This window comes from Barbus barbus (assembly GCF_936440315.1).
Source record: "Barbus barbus genome assembly, chromosome: 10".
In the NCBI taxonomy this organism is placed as follows: domain Eukaryota; kingdom Metazoa; phylum Chordata; class Actinopteri; order Cypriniformes; family Cyprinidae; genus Barbus; species Barbus barbus.
This window is the reverse complement of record NC_136738.1, coordinates 22,233,173-22,256,537: the sequence shown is the minus strand read 5'-3', so window position 1 is coordinate 22,256,537 and position 23,365 is coordinate 22,233,173. Positions and strand designations below refer to the sequence as shown.

The window sequence follows — 23,365 nt, the reverse complement described above, 5'->3', positions numbered from 1 at the left end:
GTAGTACACAAACATAAATAGACTGAATCAAGATGGGGTTAATGAAGTAACCTTACCCTCTTAATGTTTGTGGTATGTGTTCTTTGTGTGTAAGATTTTGCAAAAACAGTAAGTACAGTACTCTGTGTGTGCAGTACTGAGGTTGGAGTCTACAAGTCTCCCTTGAGATAGACAGATTCACTGTACTTCCTCCATCTCAGGGAGGGTGTGTGTAAGCATGGAAACATAGCTGAACAGTTTCTGCGTGAATTCCCTGAATACTGAGAAGTTCTTTGGGTAGGATGTTACGTACACCTGTATGTGAGAGAGAGATCTTTGCCCAGGGCTTTGTGTTATCTCAGCCCACTGCTAAACCTCTGTCTCATCCCTCCTGAGCTTCACCGTCTCGGCAAACACTCTGCCCACCTCCCATCTGTCTTCCTCCTATGTGGGAGAGAACACACTCATGCTGGTATTTCAGAATCTACTGTAAAACTCATGAGACTCGGTGATTAAAACACTGCAGTAACTCTAGCTTTTGTCACTGTTACCTTTCAAATGTCTGTTCCTCTCTGAGTTCAGGATAGAAGCAATTCAATGAACTTTGCCTCCTTGTAGTTTATTTGTGGTTTATGAGTACTCTCCATAGGTGTAATGGTCTCTGTACTGTATAAATTTTATATTCTATCCCCTTACCCTAACCCTGCCACACTCACAAAACTACTAGTATGTTTAGTATGTTTTTTAAGCCATTTGGTTTACGGGAACACAGGAAGTGTCCTCATAAACCATGTTTACGTTGTAGTACCCATGTCAGTATACACATTGGTGTCCTAATAAACCACACCAGAAACCATACACACACCACACCCTCTAACAATATAACACAATACTCGTATCGAGTGAAATATCTGTAGTATACAAGCTTCTCTTTATGTAACTTTTAAGTTCATTAGCTATATTCTTTCAGGGAGATATGGAAACAAGAGCATCAATATCCTAGCTTCAAACACCATAAAACACACCAATTTCCCACCTGGGAACAACAACATTTCTTTGTGTTTTTTTTTTTCTGTATCTGAAATTTGAACTCAGAAGGTAATTCATCTTTTCATACTAGAAGCAACAGTGCTGCACAATAACTGCCAATCAAGACCTATTGCTTAATTAACAATGAGTGACCTCAGACCACTGTTAATGTGGCTGAGGCTACCCAGCACAATGTCCTGCCATTATGTCATGTCACATATTGCTGACACTTAGGTTTCCGCATTTTGCACTTGTTTTTGATTGGTTAAGATATGCTATAAGAAAGAAAGCGTTTCCTTCCATTTCCATGGCTTTCATTACCATTACAATCATTGCACCCAGACCATTGGAATCTCAGCGCAATCTGAGAAATCAGCAGGAGCACACAACCTGGTAATGAGCCTTGTAAACAAGTAACACTTCCCATAATTAAGTGACGTTACTGACTCTTGCTCTGCTTGACACTTCAGCTAGAGATACTGCTCTATAGTTTGCTCTTTGAGATACTAGGTATTTTTTCCACTTCTTACTCATATTTCTTACATGACCTGTCAACAAAACACCTGTTTACATAACCTGACATCCTTGTTTGAAAAAAAAAATTAAGCAATTAATTTTGCTTAATAGTAAAATAATATATGGTGGTTTTGTGATTGCGGGGATTTGTTTTTGTCCCCCCTCTACTGTACTATGAATAACAGGTGGTGAAAAGCAAAGAAGTTCCACTGGCATTTGTAGTATCTGTGCATATTTGTAGTATCACCTGACACCTGTATACATAAATCTGTATGAAACACTGCCCTACTGTTGGCACATCCCAAAGCTGATCGTTTTGTGTCGTCTAGACATCAGCTGGGAGAAACTACACCTTCATCTGTGCCACTTTTGTGTTTGTAGCACCTTAAGGTCATCGTGCCAGCTGCCAGCCATCTGTGACAAACTCTATAAAACCTATTCTGTGTTTAGGGCTTATAAACGCACACACTTTTTGTTTGCGCGAGTCCAGTGTTTTATTATAGCCGCACTTAGGACGTCGATACACTGGAGTACAGATGCTTTCGCGTACCATTGTAGCACTTACCATGAAGCACAACACTAGGGAAAGCCCATAAGGGCCACTTAGCTCAGATGAGACAGATTCTCTGTTACTGATGGACAGAAACGAACGTAAAGATTATATTCAGTGTGGTTTTAGTTTTTGAAAGACAGATTGAGGTTTTCTTCAAATGAAAGCAGTGCTTAAGTGTGTGAGTGGATATGTTGAAAAGCATTTATGTATACAGTGGTTATTTATTGCTTTTGCAATTCATTTTAGCAAGACTAAGTTTGAAATTAGTTTGTTTCATTGGTTGATAAGGATGTTGATTCAGGGAAAAAAAATCTTACTTGACAAGTCTTCTTATGGCATCTGAGACAACAAATGTACCTGAATTTGGTCTCATTGAATATTTTCATACTTGAGTGACTTTTTTTCTCATACAGGTGCATCTCAGAAAATTTGAATATGGTGAAAAAGTTCAAGAAAAGTTTTTTCTTGTAACTTATTTCAAAAAGTGAAACTTTCATATATTTTAGATTCATTACATGTAAAGTAAAACACTTCAAAAGTGTTTTTGTTTTAATTTTGATGATTACAGCTAATGAAAGTCAAAAATCAGTATCTCAAAATATTAGAATATTTACATTTTGAGTTTCAATAAATGACTATCCATAAAGTATAAATTCTGGGTATCTCTTGTTCTTTGAAACCACAATAATGGGGAACACTGCTTACTCGGCAATGGTCCAGAAGACGATCATTGACACCCTCCACAAAGAGGGTAAGTCACAGAGGGTCATTACTGAAAGGAGTGGCTGTTCAAGGAGTGCTGTATCAAAGCATATTAAATGCAAAGTTGACTGAAAGGAAGAAATTGGGTAGGAAAATGTGCACAAGCAACAGGGATGACCGCAACCTTGAGAATACTGTCAAGCAAAGCCGATTCAAACACTTGGGAGAGCTTCACAAGACGTGAACTGAAGCTGGAGTCAGTGCATCAAGAGTCACCAAGCTCGGACATCTTCAGGAAAAGGGCTACCAAGCCACTTCTGAAACAGAAACATTGTCAGAAGCATCTTACCTGGGCTAAGGAGAAAAAGAACTGGACTGTTGCTCAGTGGTCCAAAGTCCTCTTTTCAGATAAAAGTCATTTTGCTTTTCATTTGGAAATCAAGGTCTGGAGTTTGGAGGAAGAGTGGAGAGGCACAGAATCCAAGCTGCTTGAAGTTCAGTGTGAAGTTTCCACAGTCAGTGATGATTTGGGGTGCCATGACGTCTGCTGGTGTTGGTCCATTTTGTTTTATCAAGTCCAAAGTCAATGCAGCCATCTAGAGCACTTTAGAGCACTTTATGCTTCCATCAGCTGACAAGCTTTATGGAGATGCTGATTTCCTTTTCCAGCAGGACTTTAGCACCTGCCCATAGTGCCAAAACCACTTCCAAGTGCTTTGCTGACCATGATATTACTGTGCTTGATTGGCCAGCCAACATGTCTGACCTGAACACCATATGGAATCTATGGGATATTTTCAATAGAAAGATGAGAAACAGTCAATCCAACAATCTAGACGAGCTGAACGCTCAGTAGTGCCTCAGCAGTGCCACAGGCTGATCACTTCCGTGACACACATCACTGATGCTGGAATTTGTGCTAAAGGAACCCCGACCAAGTTTTGAGTGCAGAAATGAACATACTTTAAAGAACTTGAACTTTTCTGTTTTGCAAATCCTTTTTTTGATTGATCTTAGGAAATAATCTAATATTTTGAGATACTGGATTTTTGACTTTCATGAGCTGTAATCATCGAAGTTAAAAAAAAATTTTTTACTTTTACATGTAATGAATCTAAAATATATGAAAGTTTCACTTTTTGAAATAACTTACAAGAAAAAATGAACTTTTTCACGATATTCAAATTTTTTGAGCTGCACCTGTATATTCAGATGTCTGTCATTTTACATTACTACTCAGATGTCTGAATTGAAGCTCATAGCTCAAGGTCACCTCAGCTTCCATATGTGTTCAAAAGGATATAGTGTAAATATAAAAAATATATATATCTTTTTTAATTCATTTATAATATGTTATATTGTCATCATTTATAATCTTGCAATTTTGAAAAGAAAAATACATTTTTGTACTTTATTCCTTGAAAAAGAAAATCCATTCTTCAAAATACCAAGCTTTGTTACATCTTTGCTGATTGGACTGTTGGAGTCACTCATTCTTATTCCGTGTACTACAGGACTGAATGAATTGTCTTTCATCCTCCAGCTCTCGGAATCATAGATAAAACCTTGCATTTGAGAGTGGCAGCTGAACATCTCTCTGTAGGAATTCTGGCCCTTCAGTAACCCTGTCATCAAATTCTGCAAAAGAGAAAGTGTGTGGTCATCCAGAGGGCCACAATCGAACTTTAGTGGGGTCCTATTGATCTGGGGCAAAAAAGAAGAAATCTGTCCAGAGTCGAAGGGAATGCAGCCTCCAAGAGGCAGAGAGATGGGCTCCTTTTATTGTCTTCCCTGCGGGAGGTTCTAAAGTCTCCAGCATAGCACACGCAAACAGCCGAATGTTAAATGTCGTTACCATTATCATCATCACCGATGCAGAGCTCCAGCAGTGTTTTCTGTAACAAGACGTTGTTTTGAGGTTACCTGTACCTTTTCGTTTAGCTACACAATTTATTTAATGCTATTTTTGGAAAAGAGAGTGTTTTGTGTATGTTTTTCAAAGCGGCTCCATTCAGGATATTTACAGAGAGGAAAGCCTCCAAACAGCCTGTGGGAAATCCACAATTATAATTTAAAAGACCCTCCGTTGCTTTTCATGTTTACTCCTCCGCAACGTTTGTATAAAGTCACCAAATCATGAAAAGATTCACTCAGAGAGCTGTAGACGCAGAAGTTGTTAGCCCGGGTGAACCTTTTTCCTCTACGGATCAGATCAGTATGGTTTGTTTCAACCTCTTCTTCCCAAGATCTCAAAAAATGTCTTGTTTTTTTTCTTTTTCTCCAGAAGCATTTAGCAACTTTTCAAAAGTTGTTGACTTTATTAGCTATAGATAGACATGAAAATGCAAAGATTTCTTCAAGGTACTTTAGGGTTGAAGTTAAAACCTATATATATATTATATACACACACACACACACACACACACACATCATTTACATTAGGGCTGCACGATAAATCGCAGTGAAATTGCAATCATGATTAGGGCGCAGAAACTCCAAATATGCCCCACAGAATAAATCCAGGAAATCCCTATAGCAGTAGCTGAATAACGAAGATTTAATGGCTTTCATTGATTCAACGTGACTAATAAACACAGGACTAAGACAATATATGATTTATCTGAGTTCTTATTATAATTATTATTATCATTTTCATTATAATAAAGTATATAATAATGAAATGCTAATCAACATAGCCTTTGATCACTGCTTTAATCAGAAGCCACATTAGCCACTCGACTGACGTTATGAAGTGAGTTTGGATAAATGGGGTATTTTCATTTTTTCAGATGGAGCAGCATTTACTACACAGAGCCGTTGTTCACTGAGAAGCTACGCAAACAGCTTTCATTATCGCAAATGATTTCTTTGGCCTCATAATCATGCGATTATACCGCCTGTGATTTTTTATTTTTTTTTTGTAGCTTGTCAGTGAACAAGTTAGTGTTTCAACTCTTTGGAACATTCTCAAATCATCCTCACTCCCTCCACAAGTGTATATGTGTATATATATTTATACAGGGAAATTCTGAAATATCATGGAATTTTAAAAGGTCTATTCCAGACATTGAAAGTCAGGGCATTTTATATATTTTTTGTCCAAGTCATGGAATATCAGGGATTTTTGTTCATCAACTCCATTCAGTACTCGCGCGCTGCGTTCTGCGTAAACAGCGTGTACAGATAGCCACGAGCCCTGAATTGAGTTTCTCTCAGCATCTTTCTTGCGCCTGAATGGGCAAATACATACAAATGTATAAAAAAACCCGTCTTTGCAAGTAAATTTGTAGCTTTAACAATGATTAATCTACATTTAATTTGTAGTACATGCACCCGTTCGACCGGCCATTTTTTGTTTGATTCTAGAGCATCTTCTGTTCCGTGCACACAAACTGCACTGCAATCATTTTCTCAAATGCCATTTGTGTAGAAATATTATGTTATTATTATAATTAGTCTGTAAACGGCCATTAACAGAGGCCAGAGATGCTGAGGACCGACGCTAAGAGGAGAAAACCGTAACAGTCAGAACAAGATGCGCAAAATATAGGAATCCTAAATATTGAATTTTAGATGAATGTGTTTCTGAGGGGAACTGGTTGTTTTTAGAAAAGTTTACATGCCGTTTTCTTTTCATCTTGCCTCTGTATAATGCATTTAAATGAGTGTTAACACGCGCAGTGTTTAAAGCGGCAACCAAGGAAACGCTGTATCACTGTTCCGTAAGCGCCACCTGCTGTCAGAGAGTGAAATTGCGTCTCATTCAGCCCGTCTGCTGTTTCTGTTTCACATAGCATAATTTCACAAAGTCACACCATTCTGTTTTTGCTTCAGATTTTGAAATTGTGTAGTCTAAAATAAATCAAGCATTGCACTTTTTTTTTTTTTTTTGGATTGATTCATGATTAAAACGCAGTGGTTACCTTGCCACTAATTTCAAATGGCAATGAAAAATGAAGGTGCAACGCTGAGTGAAGAATATGCAAATGTTATTTTATAAGTAATTATTCAATTTCTGTACCTGAACACCTACAAACATAAAAACTTAAGCAAAATTTCATTTCTATCTTTGTGCTATATATTTAATTTTGCTATTACTTGCAATTTGTTCATTTGTTCTTATTTACTGGCTGTCACTTATCTTTAATAATGTTTGAACTTTATATTAGTTAGGCTAGTGTTTTTTTTTGTTTGTTTTTGTTTTTTTGCTGTGGTATTAACATATTGGTGTCTAAAATATTGGTGTCAAGTTTATTTATTAGAATACAAAAATCTAAATTTTATAAAAACTAATTTAATTTTTTTTTTTTTTTAAATTTAATTTATTATTATTATTTTTTTATTTTGTGGCAAGGCTTGTGAAAATATTAACAGGGCAAGTAATAATTTTAACCACTGAAAAAATCCTTAGCATTGAGCCCTGGGCTATTTTTTCAGCTCCATTTTATTCCCTTCCCACTCGTCAACTGGCAATCACTAAGTCAAAGGCAGTCACCAGGCTTTACCGGATAACAAAGGCAAATATGCCAGAAAATTAAAATTTTGGCTACAAAATTACCTCTTCAAAGACCTCTTCGAGTTTAAAAATAAAAAATATCAAAGAGCTTTTAATGGTAAAAAGCAAAAAAAAGTGCTCCACAACATGGGACTATTTTTCCGTTCATTATAGGTCATGGAAGTTCAGCTTTTTAGTCAGTGAAAGTCAGGGAAAAGTCAGAGAATTTGACATTTGACTTGGGAGCCCTGTTTATATATATTAGGGCTGAACGATATGGACAAAATTTCATATCTCGATTTTCATGCTAGATATCTCGATATCGATACGATACGATATGACTACGGGTTCGGTGAAAACCAAGCATTTCTCAGAAAAATAAAAACATCACAATACAAAAAAATTTGGAAAGTGTAGTTTTATTTTTAAGAACTCACTGGTGGACGTCGACTCGTACGGCGTAAAGGCCCTTTCACACAGGACGCGGCATGCGCTGCGCTATGAAACCCATTCATTTCAATGGCTTGCGCTGCGCGAGGGCGGTTAGTTGCTGCGCCGACCAAAGCGCACGCGCAGCGGAGCGCACCAGCGGCGAGCTTGCGCGCGCGCCGCGGTCAAAGTTCAAAATAGTTCAACTTTTGCCGCTGCGCTCTATGACGTTTCCCCGCGCGGCCAATAGAAACGGGGCATCCAAACAAGCGCCGAACTCAAAATGGATGAACAGCTGATTCTCTGTGTGTCTGAATTTCCAGAGCTATACCATACAAGTTTGCGGTCGAATAGGGACCTCAGCGGTGCATTCAAGGGCACTCGTAAAACTGATGTTCGTTGTGTGACTGCCAGAGTTGTATGCAGGGCGGGGCGAGCGCGGAGAGGGGAAATCTATATCGTCTATATCGTTGCTTTTTTCGATAGTAATATCTTGAAAGTTCATATCTCGATATAGATACGATAACGATATATCGTTCAGCCCTAATATATATGCCATGTAAGTGCAGGACTGAAGTGGATATATCTGTAGTACTGGGTGCTAAAGCCATGCATCTGTAACCCGTGCCAATGGTGGGGTGGACGCCACTTCACTTTCACTGTAATTATTACAACCCTTAGAAGACAATTAGGCTGTTCAACAGCCTGCTGTAATCAGCCAACCTGCCACTAAAGAATGAGAGATAGAGCCAGAGGATACGACAGAGAGGGGGGGAACACTTCCTAGGCCACTTCCTTCCCATGTTGGTGACCATTTATTATACCTTAAAGATAAGGCCGTATGTAGCCACATCCTAACTGGTTTTTAATTGATTTTTAATTGATTTTATTGATAAATAAATTCTCATTTTAGCCTCTGTCTTGTTGTTAGATTAGTTAGATTAGATTAGTACAGTAAATTTTGATATTGTTTGCTGAGAAAAACATCTTGGCTCGTGGGTTTAGGGATTTTAAGCAAAGTATAAAACTTTGGCCAATAATTACAACCCTTAATATATTTTGGAACATTTTTTGAGCTATCCAGTATTTCTATATCTTTTTTTCTTTTGTGTTATGAAATTTATTTTTCAAGGGCTTTGAGAACAAAGCTCCATTTCTAGAGACTGGGGAACTTTTTGGTCCTTTTCTTTTCATCACTGGAACTGTGAGCAGCCCATCTCTTTACTGTATGTCTGAAATGATTCTGAAGCTTGTCATTCGACAAAGAAATGTGAAATATGGATTTTCATTATTTAATAATTACAAAAGATGCTTTATTGATTTTTAGGTCTCCTGTGCCCTTCAAGTCATAAATCGAGACACAACCGATGGTAAACGGCTGTGTTAAAATATATCATCTTGTCTTTTAATGCTCTAGCTGTGCCTTAGCACCTCCAACCTGCTGCTGTCTGCCCCTCTAGCAGGACGCCTACCAGAGCCTGAGAGATCCTGGGAGGTGTGTGTTTACTGTATGTGTGTCAGCAGCTGCGTTTGATGCCATGTGAGCTGCGGAGGCCACACTGAGCCTGTGAATGCTGCTCGGTGAGGAGTCCCTACCATCCATCAGCACCTCTGAATCACATGCTGACTGCAGCTTTCTCTCTCTCTCTCTCTCTAAAAATGGGTGACTGTGTTAACAGCCTCTTTATGATTTGCCTCTGGACATCATGTGAAATCCATGCCAGTATGTGAACTCACAGCATGCACAAGTTGAGCTTGAAAGAAATCATCAGTGCTGTATGTTGTGGATTGAACTCTAAACATCTCTTTATGGCCGTTTTCTACAACTAGAGACTCTAATATGTGCCAGGGGTTGATTTTGACCCAAATTAATCTTTTTTTTATTTAATTTTTTTATTATATATGTGACCCTAGACCACAAAACCAGTCGCTGGGGTATATTTGTAGCAGTAGTCAAAAATATTTATTTTATACCAAAAATCATTAGGATATCAAGTAAAGATCATGTTCCATGGTGATATTTAGTGAATTTCCTACCATAAATATATCAAAACTTAATTTTTTATCAGTAATATGCATTGCTAAGAACTTCATTTAGACAACTTTAAAGGCGATTTTCTCAGTATTTAGATTTTTTTTTTTTGCACCAGATTCCAGATTTTCAGATAGTTGTATCTCGGCCAAATATTGTCCTATCCTAACAAATCTGCAATCTGATGGATGGATAAATCAAAAGTAGATATGAGTGGCGCCATTTTATCTACTACATACTGAAGTATGCATGCATGGCACTAATGGTGTTTTCAGCGTCTACATAAACATGAACACCAGCAGAGCTGCTCTGAGAGAAAACCAGTTTTATTTGAGAAAAACCATTGTCAAATACACTAAACTCAAAGGTCTGCTACAACCCGTCAAAATAAACGTTCAATTTAACTTGAAGTCCTGGCAGAAATAAATTAGCATTGTACAAAGTACTTAAAAGTTATGACAACAATAATAATATTCTTTATAATAATTATTTAAACATTATTTTTAAGGAATATCATGTTTGTCCATGTTTTAACTTAGAATACCTCTGTTGTGCAGCACTTTGCCAAAAATAAGTGTTGTTAAATTTTCATTTGATAATATTTTAAAACATTAATTAAAATGTTAAAGTGTGATATAGATATACATAAGGCTTATGGCTTTATTTTGTAATTGTTTTTTTTTTGTTTTTGTTTTTTTTCCTCAGAAGGGAGGCTTACTTTCATTAAAATGATTTTATGCAATAAAGGATTTGTTCACTCAGATAACTTGTTCTTATTCTTTTAAGAGTCATTGCTACTGATAAGAATTATTGTTTAATATATACCGTGAAACCGTGATATTTTCTGAGACGATTATCATACTGTGAAAATCTCATACCGTTACAACCCTAATCAATAGTGAGAATTGCTCCCTATACTAAAGTGTTACCTGTACTTCTAACATACATAAAGCTGACCTTTAACCGATAAAAATATTTGATTGTAAAATACCTAAAATATTATAAATCTTATATATTACATTATTTGTAATAATATGCATTTTACATTTTGTAATTTTGATATTATAAATGAATAGTGAAATAATTGCAAACCATTTTATTATTTGTGTTCAACTTTGGTATCATTTACACCAAAACTAAGTATACTTTTTATTTTTACCAAGGGGACAATAGCAATTGTAAAGAGTTCGATTAAAATGAAATGAGACGTGATGTGAGAAGAAGAAAAATATTAATGTTCTTACTAAATATTTTATTTAATGTGTAATTTACAAATAATCTAAAATGTTAAATAAAACAGTATTTAAAAATGCATGTTTACAATTTTGTAATGATAGAAAATAAGAATTTTTAAAGATTCCAAAAGTGTTATTTCCAGCACAGAAGAGTACTAAACAAAGTTTGTTTTTTGAGATGTGGTGGAAATGACACTGTGCTCAAAAAGTGTTTTACATATCAGTTAAAAATGACAGGAATGGGGAAAATCTCCTGGGATGCATGTATACACTATTGACATTGTTAGGAGACAAAATAAATGCACTAGTGCAGTGGTTCTCAAACATTTTACACCAAGTACCACCTCGGAAAATATTTGACTTTCCAAGTACCACCATTATGACCGACATTAAAATACAGTATAGCACTATGCACAGTAAAAAAAAAAAAAAAAACCAGTCAGTTTTATTCCTAATAAGAATATTTAAATCAGCCAATTAAAACATTGTAAATACACAGTTTGAACATTAACACTGCACCGTGCTTACTTCCAGGTAAATAAAAAAACTTAGTTATTAAATTAAAATATATTGTACCTAAAAGTTAAATAAAAACTGTACTGTACTTCAATGTTAAAAATCTGTACTTAAAGGGGCTATGTGCAGGTTTTTACTTAAATCTTTAAGATAGAGTTTTCATTTGTCCATTTATGAGCCAACCATAATGTAATAGGAAGAATGACACCTTGACTGTCCACCACGGTTGCCTCTATCAGCCTGTAAGCTCAGTTGTGTCTGGAGGAGTCGGGTCCGAATTGGCACGAAAATTTACAAAATGTGACTCGTCTACAGCGGCAATCACTAGCGGTAGTGTTTGAAATGAACTCTGCGGACGGAAAGAAGCGACGAGCCTCCAGCACAACCCAGACACCCACAGAAACTCATCGTAAGCTTAAAAAATCTAATAAAAATGCCTTATCTAGTGCGCACCGAGAACGAGCATGAGACTGGCTGCAGTTCCTCTAACGGCCACTGGTGTCAGTAACTGTTACAAATTTCAGAACTTACGCAGTGCTCCTTTAAAACCCTCTGATGGTTTTAATTTCTGTCCCCTATTGTTTTTTTGGGGTCTCCAGAGATGTAAAATTCACTTTATAAAAGGCCCAGATTTCTAACTTTCATTCATGGGGATAACATGGATCATTTTAAATGATTTAATGTAACATTTACACCTATTTTTTGGAAAATGCAGTTTTAAAATAAATTAAAAAAATCACTTTAACCATTAGATGGCTATAGAGCTCCACTATATGCTATTTGCTATTTGAGAGACCTGAAAGATATCTTTTCACAAGTTGGATTCAGTTGGATTCATATCTAAATATTATAAAATCACAATTATAACAAAAATATTTTTTTTTTTTGTCAAAGTTTAGTATTTTTTGTACTGAAAAACCCCCAGTTTTTCAATAATGTTACATTATGATTAGAAACAAACCTGAACAAAATGTTACAAAGAGAAATGTTGGAGTCTTAAGATTTTATCATTTATTTCAATTAACTATTTTTAATATAATTCTACAATTTTAATCAACATTTCAGTTACTAACTGTAACAGAACAAAAATGACCAGAAATGAACAGTTATATTACATATGAACACATGAACTGAACAGCAATAACAAGGGAGCAAATAAAGCAGTAATAAGATAAAATTTAGTAAAAGAAATCAGTAAATGGGGAAAAAATCTAACAACGAGGAACAATAAGTGTGTGTGTGTGTGTGTGTGTGTGTGTGTGAGAGAGTGTGTGAGTACACATTGTCGGTGTCAGTGTCACCACTTTATATTTGTGTTGGTTCTGCATTTTGGATGATTTTATTTGACAAATTATAGCCTTACAAATGTGTGTGTGTGTGTGTGTGTGTGTGTGTGTGAGTGTGCACATTTTCAATGTGTCAGTGTCACCAATTTATTTTTGTGGTGGTACTGCATTTTGGATGATTTTATTTTACAAATGATAAGAGAACAGTTTTTATAGTCTCAAAAATGTGTTCCTCTATATGTGTGTTGGTGTGTGTGTGTGTGTGTTGTGAGCAATATAATTTAGCATTGTGGATGTTTTTTGCATTGGTGGAAGTGTGCCACTTTATTTGTGCCATTTCTGTCGATGTGTTCTGCGTTGTTTCTGATTTTGATGATGAATTTTGTCTATTTTGATTGCGGGGTCTCCAGAGACCCCGAAAACCACGAGTGTCACAAATTTTGTCACGCTAACATAAAAACAGATATCATTCCAATTTTTCTTTTTTTTTTGTAGATCTAGAAAGTGTTGAGAGCCGTAGAAGGTTTCATTCCATTTGGACAAAGGGAACATTTTTTAAAAATTGAGCAAAAGTCATTTGGGGTCAAAAAGACCCCGCAAACAATCAGAGTTATTAAATAAAGATGAAATTAAAATGTATTGTACTTAACATTTAAGTACAAAAAGAACAATGAAAAAGACGCTCCCATTTAAAACGATTTAAAAAAATCGCTAGCCTAGTGGGAGGGGGGGGGGCACTTTGGTGGACACGTGGCCTAATTTATATTTAATTCAGAGATTCCTCTGCGTACCACTAGAGAAAGCTCACGTACCACTAGTGAACCACACTTTGAGAACCACTGTACTAGTGAACAGTTTTAAACCATTTTTTTTTCTAAAAGTCCACAGGGCCAGACATGCTCCTAGTTGAAGAAACACTCACTGGATGTGTTGGAATGTGTCAAAATGTGTCCACGCTCCCCACACAGTGAGGGTTTGAGAGTGTAGGCTGTCATTTAGAAATACGCTTCAAATAATTGCGGTACATTTTAGGGATGGGTGATATGGGCTTAAAAATATATCACAATATTTCTGGTATTTATTGCAATAGCGATATCAATGACGATAATTCAAGGAATCCTGTTTCATTAGAGAAAAGTATTATATTTCCTATTTTTACTCAAAATAGGGTGTTGGGAGCATTGCTGAGTACACACTGTTTAATTCATTGTGCAGAAACTCCACATATCCATAGTAGAAGTAATACTACTGACAACGCTCCATGAAGGTATCCAGTTATCGCTGAATAAAACGCTCAATGGAGATAGAGAACTTTTAACTGATGAAACTTGAAGACAATAAACATACGATTGCACAACATATGTTTCTTATCTGTGTTCTTCAATCTTGAGTACTTTTACAAGTAAAGTATATTTATAACGCAATGCTAATCGATATTGCCTTTATCACTGTATATAATGCTGTCATTCTGTAATATGAAACCACGTCTAGTCATAAAAAATATTTCAAACACTTGACTATGTTAAGTTAATTTGGAGAAAAAGCACATCGATAAATTATATCTTTGTTGGACAATAGGTTTGTAAACAGGCTCATACACACGCAAAACTGTATCACACACGTGCTACTGTACTGCATTTATTCAGACCAGTTTTTTGTGCACTGTACAGCCCTAACCAAACAGTTACAGATTGTAAAAGGAGCTCGCTCCTCATTTAGCGATTTACTCCTCAATTTCACGTCCACCCGTTGCTCCGCACTGTCGCGCACAGAAATATTTCAACAACTAGACTTTATCGTTATTATCATGGGAAGAATAATTCTTATAGTGGGGAGAATTTTTACCGGTATATCGCAAACGATAAAATATCGCCCATCCCTAGTACATTTGATAACAGGCTGTTATTCAGAAAGACATTAACTTGGACCTTCAAGCTCCTCTTTTCCAAAAGACACATGTTCCTCTTTTTAAGAGTGCACAGAAAGAGTTGGGTGTAAAGTAGAAGGGTTCCTTCTTTCTCAGCAATGGCATCACTTTAACGCTTTCATTTCTCTCTATAGCCGTTTATATCCTACTCCATCACTGATCTGTGCTCCTGTCCTTGACTGACTGTTTTGAGTGTTTGTTTGAGAAATTTGACAGAGTAGGACATGTGGCGAATGACTCTAAAGCTTTGCTTGGGGCCTTTGCTTTGGTTTTTGGGGGGCTGGGATGGATGTTATTTTATAAATGCTTCAGGGGTCAATCTGGCTGGTTAGTGGAACTCAGCGTCAGGTGGCTGTCTGATACTCTGTTTGATGGATCACTGTTTACTCAGGTTAGTGACAGTGCTGGCGTGATGGAGAGAGGCCACATATGCTGGAGTCGTGGCCCAGCATAATTATTAGCTTGGAATTAGTCTTCACTCTCCACTGCAGTTCAGCACACCCTCAGACCTCCTATGGTCCGTTCACACACAAAAATGACATGACATTGCTGCAGATCCAATCCAACTGGCTGACTTTACACAAGCCGAGTTACACAGTTTTTTATTAGTCCCCCAGGAAAAAACAAAACACTTCTGAGGAAGAACTCATAAATGTGAGAGGTTTGTGGCATCAGATCCTGTTTGGTGCACTTAGTAGCAAGTATGCAATGCATTGTTTCTGAAATTTTCTGCGAAATAATCAGTTCTTTTGGTCACACACATTTCTTCAGTAAATTCTTTCTATTTAGGCAGAAAGTTTGTAAACTGAATAAGATGTATATATTGAATTAGATTTATTGACGATAGTCACAAGTGTGGCTCCATGTGAATAGCTTGCAGGTTTTTCCCCACACAAACGTGTACTGATTTTACACATGATACAGATACACTGTAGCACTCTGTTAACTGAGTCAGCGTGAGTGGAGCCCTCCTGCATAACCTCTCTGAAGGTGGTCCTGACTGCACAGACCACTGCTGACTTCACAACTTTCTGTTCTTCGCACACCTGCATTGCTCTCTCCTCCTGATCTGTCCTGAGGTGTCTGCATGCTGATTGGTCCACGTGTTTGCATTTAGAAGAGCTGCCTATGCTTTAAGGGATATTTGACTTGTAAATGAAGGATTTGGATTTATGGGTAGGGTTGTGAAGGGACGCTTGTTAAACAGTTGCTCAGTGGTGTATTTGCAATGATTTTGCTGCTGTAAAATTAAAACGCAATAAAATTAAGCAACATTTGGATTGTAATGATTTTAATGTGCTTTTTAAAAGCTTGTGAAGTTCCCCACAGACTGTCATTAGAGTAGTTTCATGAGCCTCGATTCATTCAACAGATTCAACAATTTGTTTGTATCATTAGTGAAAAATGTGCAATGGAGTCATTTTCATGTATTTAAATGTTTGAATAAATATATCTGTTGCTTATTTGATTAGGTTCAGTATTTTTGTGTTCTGATAAAACGGAAAGCTCTGGCATTACAGCAGTAAACTACAGTGTCCAGTGCCAGCCTGGGCAAACAGTGACATTTCATTCATCACATTGCCTGTATTATCTTTGCTGTGTTTTGTCGTCTTTGAATCTTCAGGTTCAGCAGCACCGTCCACCTTAAAGGCTTTTTAATATCATTTTTATGGCTGCCAGGAAGACATTGTGAAGCTATAAAAAGCATGCTGGGACTTAGCCTTTGCAGTTGTATGTTCTCATGGGCAGAAATGATCTATCTCTATCTCTCTCTCTTTCAGTTTACCACTACATCTGGTACACTTTGGTTGTGTATTCATCGTTTGATTTGATTTGGCTCCAGAATTATGATCAATCTTATAGTCATGCTTATATGTCATATTTTATTTGCATATATATAATAATAATAATGCATTTAGCAACATTGTAGATATTGTAATACCCCCTTTTTTATTAATTTCTGTGAATCAGTTCAAACTGCCAGTTTCAGTGAATCAATCCAATAAGCAATTTCTATCCACGTACTTGAATACTTCTGATTTATGAGCCATAATGCAAACAAATAATTGAATCATTGTTTTCAATCAATTCACTTAAACAGTCTGAACCGATTCACTGAAATGAACCAAAGTTACCAATTCTAATGCCTACTGTGCTACAATTAAATCAGAAACATCTGTCTTAACAGTCTTATTCTCAAGTTGCGAGGATCAGAAGTCTTAACTAATAACCAAATAAAAGCACATACAAATCATAACAGTATTTATGATGTAACTTAATTTTATATTGGCAGCAATATATTACATACAGAATATATCAAAGAGTGCAAAGTTACATATCTCTGAACTGTGTTTAGTCACCGTTAATTAAAAAGCTAAAAGCGGAACTTTTGTCTCAGTATGCCATCGTCTCATTTCACTTGGTTGATGTTTGTTAGTTCCTTTTCAATTAATATGGAAGTCCTCATCCTGAGGCGTAGGTTTGGGCAGAATATCTGCCCTCATGCACTCTCTGCAACCTTCAAAACTCTCATCTGCTTTCAAAGAGATTGCCATACATTTCATTCTTTATAGAGCAAGAGAGAAGGAGAGGGAGGCTTTATGGTTGCCATTGAATTGAAGGTCTTTCTTGCGGTTGTAAATTGCCAGAGTGATTGTGAGAATATGTCACCCCTTTATTAGTTATGGCGCTGTGTGAGTGATGGTCCTCATTCTTCAGCAGGTACCCTGTGTTTCACAGACTAATATAATTCTGTGTGCACAGGTTGATTTGCCTGCTTACCTTCATAGTGTGAGATATATATATATATATATATATATATACGTTCATCTTTCTCGTTTTTGGCTCTATAAGTGGGCCGATTGTTTGCGTTCCTCTCAGTCCTCTTTATTTACCATGTCAGGGTGACTGATTGTTTCCATATTCTCCTCTGTGTCTCATATGTGCTATATTGCAGAAGGAGGTCATTAAATGTTAATGTAGTTAAAAGAGAAACACATTCTCCAAAGCATTCAAACAGTTAATGTGTGCAGTATCTTTCCCTGGTGTATGGAATACCCCCAGAATAGCTGAACAAGACAGAATCTCTGACACACAATCTGTTGTAAAAATACTTAGCATCAGAGCATGGATCTGTGTCGAATAATAGAAGGTGAAACATTTAAATTGTTTCAATTGTGCTGTTAGCAGTAGCACATATGGGGTAGTTTACTTTGAACTGGATATCACACAAAGCATTGAAGCTATTTCAGCATAACTGTGTCATGATTTTGCATCATCCCACTTCTAGTATATATGTGACATGACCGCACAATGATAATGCATAATAAAACAGTACATCCCCAAGAAAGAAAATGTAATCAATTATTCACCCTTATATTGTTCCAAACCTGTATGGCTGCAGTTTTCCTTATAGTGCAAGCAAATGGAATTTTATTTTATTTTATTTCATTTCTTTTTAATTTTTTAATTTTTTTATTTTATTTTATTGCGTACTGTTTGTGTAATAATTATAACCTGGTGTTTATTGTAGAAAATGCTCATCAGATTATTGTATGTTTACTATTAAATATCTTGCTTTAAATTTTATTTATTTTTTGTATTCTTGATGCGCTGCCCATCTCTTCAACACACACGTTCACACACAGAGTGCATAGTGGAAGATAAAGCGGGTTGGAGTCCAGGGGGACAGCAGAAGGTCAGCAGTGTGTCTGTGTATGTGTTTATCTGTCAGAGGAGATGAGTGGGATCGTTCAGGTGCTGGACGTCTGCCGTCGGCTTGGCCCCTGCTCTCCTTACTGCTGGAGCCGGTCGACATGTTTTATTACTCCTGAAAAATTACAGCAGCTCAGTTAACCATCACCAGATAACCCATAAAATCTTCTGTGCTTCACCGAAAGTGTCGTATGTACGTTCCACAGAATGTGTTGTGAGAAATGTGGCCGCTTGTAGACACTCGTAGTTACTCTTGGGAATGTCCCAGGGGAAGGTTCCAAGTGGAAACTGGATAGAGATAGAGAGCAGTGAATGTCCAGACTGTGTGGGAATGTTGTGCCTAACATCCAAGCCAAGCTGCTTCTTCTCTGTGAGTAAATCTCACCCTCTGTTTTCAAAGATTTTCTTCCTCAGATAAATCAAGCTGCATCTCAGATTGCTGTTGCATCATATTAAAAACGGCACATCGTCTCCTCATCGTGAGTGTCCCAGATTTTCCCATAATTCCCTAAACACCCCACTCTTGAAAAACAGGCTTAAAACACCTGGAGCACATGGAAGAGGTGCTACACGATGACCTGCACCATTCAGATATTTGTAACAATAAATTCAACATATTGTTTAGCTTCAATACAAAGGTAATAGTAGCACAAACTGGGCTGAACTGCCACAGCATTAGTTTAATAAACTGTTTCTTTGAGATTCTTTGAAATGGAATATTTAATATAACTTTATAAATGTCTTGGCTGCCACTTTTGAACAGTTTAATCCAAATGAAAGATTTATTATTATTCTACTGACCCCACACTTTTGAACAGTAATGTGTGATTTAGATAAATGCTACTTGGTTTGACATTTTGTTATTTTAAAGCATGATAGCACAAGCAGAATTTGCAAGCTAAACATTTCAAGTTGAAAATAAAATGTCTGTTCGTCAAACATTAGTGGATCATAGTTAATGTCAGGTGGCATAAAAACACTTTATTTTATGGCTTTTATTATGGGCCTTATTTTTTCCCTTTAAAAAGTGTTTTTGCTACATTGGCTCCCATAACTTAAAAACTGTGTCTGAGTGGTGGTTTAGATAAAGAAGATCCATGCAGTAGTCTGCATAAATCACTCAGGGGAGTGTCTGGTTTATGGCTTATCAGTAACAAGCATCTGGGGTGGTCGCTCTGATTGATGTTCGCTCTCTTGGATGGACTACTATTACTTTTTGTTCGTGCTGACAGAGAAGAGGTTCAACTGAGCAGATGTTGGTTTAAATGTTAGCATGTGAAACAGAAACAGAACATCCATCAACTGAAGTTTTGCAGTGAGAGGAACTTGTGTGATTTTAATTATAATGTGATGTAGTTTCGTTTGCATTGCAACAAGCCGACCTCACACATCAGACAGTATTGTACTATACGCGTCTCCTCCAGTCTATGTAGCTTCACTGTAATCTGTAATGATATACTGTACAGTAAGAGGTATTTCCCTGCTCTTGCCAACTGGGTCACAACTGATGAAACAAGTCAGGAAAGGGGGAGGACTTCCCGCTAGGGATGAAGTGCGTAAGTTTAAAAATAAAACACTGAGTAGTTCTAGGAAAGAGTGAGGTACTAATGCAAGCACATGCTGTGATGCATTTAGCTATTCCGAGTCGAGGCCTTTGTGGTTAGTATGTGTCCAACACTCTGAGGTGCACATTTCCTGTTCTATCTGCACTGTCTTTTAAACACTGCTGTTTGTTTTATGGTGGTTGAGCTAGAGTACATTGATGTTTTAGCTTTGAATACCATAAATAAATATAATAAAGCTCTCTCTCACATGCTAATTTCACTGTGACACAAAATATAGGTTTGTCTTTTATTTGATGCTTTTGTAGCTCCACAGCTTCTCCAAGTGTTTGATAGCAGAATTTACTGAAAAATCCCTCCGGTTTTAAATAAAAATTTGGAGGATAAATAAAGGGATTATTTATCTATTTGTTTATTTATTTACAAATATCAAGAATTACTAATACAATTTTTTTTTTTTTTTTTTTTTTTTTTGGAGGGGTCAGGGGACATAAAACGTTCAATAATTTGATATTTTAAGAGATTTATTAACCTTGTCATGAAAGTCTTTAAAGGGCCTCATTATGTCATTTCCAGTTTCATGGTCTTTGCATTGGTTTGCACAGCAGGACTTTGATGTGGCAGACATTTTTTTTTCAATTTAATTTTAATTCCTTGATCAAAGCATTTGAGACCCAAATAAATGTGTGAATCTCAAATTCCATTCACGGCACCAAAAAGTCTATGTGGAACTTAAGTCGAGGAAGTGTAACTGTTAAACTGTGAACTATGGCCCTGGTCTGAGGAAACCCACAGCATGCTAAGACTAATGTGGTTCACAAATGCAGAATACTTGTTCATGCATTTTTATTTTTTTTTCTCGGCCAGGCTTGAATGTATTCACACGGCTCATCTGGCTTGTTAAGCAACTGTTTTTACTGTCTTCTAATGGCTGATTCTTGAATGCCAACAGTTTTAATTACAGATGAGCAGCGGCTTGTGTGCGGGGTCATCCACACAGATGTCTGTTTGTGCACCCTTGCACATTTTTGATAACTGTGCGAAATCCTGCATCTAAATGACTGTATAAACTAGTTTAAGTTGTGAAAGATGTGAAATATGGTGCTGAGCTTGACTTTTTGTATTAAATTGGGATATTACAGACAATAAAAATCTAAATAAAATGACGTCATTCTTTGTTTAAATTTAGCATTGCTATTATACAAGTGTTTTATAATGTTGCTAAAAATAATAGATTATTTTCTACAAATTAAATGAAATAAAAATGTATTCTTTAATACTTTAGTGAGCGTAGTAATTCTGAGTGGCTTTCTGGGTGAAACAATATGTACTGTAAAAGAAGTGCTGTATTAATAAACTTGGCTTGATTTGAAACTGAAATTAGCCTATATTTTTGTCTTTCTGTAGATCTGAAGAGGGAAGCGAGCATCTGCCACATGCTGAAACATCCTCACATAGTGGAGCTTCTGGAGACCTACAGCTCTGATGGGATGCTCTACATGGTGTTTGAGTTGTAAGTCTTTCATTCTGAGAAAATCCACACTTGTTTTATCATTCCATTATTCTTTATTCACATCAAATTTTAAATGCAATGAAAGTCCAACACATCCATGTGGTTTTAGTGTACAGTGGGGAAAAAAAATATTTGATCCCCTGCTGATTTTGTACGGTTGCCCACTGACAAAGAAATAATCAGTCTATAATTTTAATGGTTGGTTTATTTGAACAGTGAGAGACAGAATAACAACAATAAAAATCCAGAAAAACGCATTTCAAAAATTAATAAATTGATTTGCATTTTAATGAGTCAAATAAGTATTTGACCCCTTCGCAAAACATGACTTAGTACTTGGTGGTAAAACCCTTGTTGGCAATCACAGAGCTCAGGCGTTTCTTGTAGTTGGCCACCAGGTTTGCACACATCTCAGGAGGGATTTTGTCCCTCTCCTCTTTGCAGATCCTCTTCAAGTCATTAAGGTTTTGAGGCTGACGTTTGGCAACTCGAACCTTCAGCTCCCTCCACAGATTTTCTATGGGTTTAAGGTCTGGAGACTGGCTAGGCCACTCCAGGACCTTAATGTGCTTCTTCTTGAGCCACTCTTTTGTTGCCTTGGCCGTGTGTTTTGGGTCATTGTCATGCTAAAATACCCATCCACTACCCATTTTCAATGCCCTTGCTGGCGTCAATGCCCTGACCCTGATGGTACATGGCCCCATCTAGGGCTGCACGATATATAGCATGAGATGCGCATCTCATCAGTAAAGCCGGTTACGTGATTAGTAATAAATCTCCATCATGTGCATTAAGATGGAGCGGCATTTAATACACAGAGCCGTAGTTTGCTGACAAGCTACGCAATTCACGCTCATAATCGCAGATGAATCGCCTGCGATAATGAACGTGATATCGGTATTTCCATCTGAAAGCATGTGATGGAGATTTATTACTAACCACGTAACCGGCTTTACTGACGAGATGTGCATGACAATCACATGCAATATATGTTTTCTTGGTGACTATGGACTATTGGTGCCTTGAGATCATTGACAAGATCCTCCCGTGTAGTTCTGGGCTGATTCCTCACCGTTCTCATAATCACTGAAACTCCACGAGGTAAGATCTTGCATGGAGCCCCAGACCGAGGGAGATTGACAGTTATTTTGTGTTTCTTCCATTTGCAAATAATCGCACCAACTGTTGTCACCTTCTCACCAAACTGCTTGGCGATGGTCTTGTAGCCCATTCCAGCCTTGTGTAGGTCTACAATCTTGTCCCTGACATCCTTGGACAGCACTTTGGTCTTGGCCATGGTGAAGAGTTTGGAATCTGATTGATTGATTACTTCTGTGGACAGGTGTCTTTTATACAGGTAACAAGCTGAGATTAGGAGCGCTCCTTTTAAGAGAGTGCTCCTAATATCAGCTTGTTACCTTTATAAAAGACACCTGGGAGCCAGAAATCTTGATGGGGGATCAAATACTTATTTGACTCATTAAAATGCAAATCAATTTAAAACTTTTTTTGAAATGTGTTTTTCTGGATTTTTTTGTTGTTATTCTGTCTCTCACTGTTCAAATAAACCTATTATTAAAATTATAGACTGATCATTTCTTTGTCAGCGGGCAAACAAAAAAAATTTCCCCACTGAATGTGAAAGGAATTTTGTGTTACTTCAAGGTTATTTTGAAGCATATTGTGACGAGGTTGGGTCAATGAACTCTAAAAACCATCTCAAAACAAGGCACGAACATGCTGTGCTCTGTCCTGAGTAGCCTGTGTTTGTTACTCTCTCAGCGGTTTTGAAATAGGGTATAGGTTTAGTTGTGTGGTATAGAGTGGGCTTTTTAATTCCTTAAATGCTAAATGCTCATATGCTTATCTAAAATGCA

At 36.9% G+C, this 23,365-nt stretch overlaps 1 protein-coding gene across 11 annotated transcripts in view; it reads left to right on the top strand.

The window, feature by feature from the left end:
- The window catches only part of caska (calcium/calmodulin-dependent serine protein kinase a), a 171,341-nt gene that overhangs the window by 90,593 nt on the left and 57,383 nt on the right, over positions 1-23,365 (top strand). For all 11 annotated transcript variants that reach the window (XM_079427334.1, XM_079427341.1, XM_079427340.1 and 8 more), the window contains exon 3: positions 21,383-21,488. In XM_079427334.1, coding sequence (XP_079283460.1) covers positions 21,383-21,488 — 106 coding nt within the window. The remainder of the gene's footprint in view (positions 1-21,382; positions 21,489-23,365) is intronic.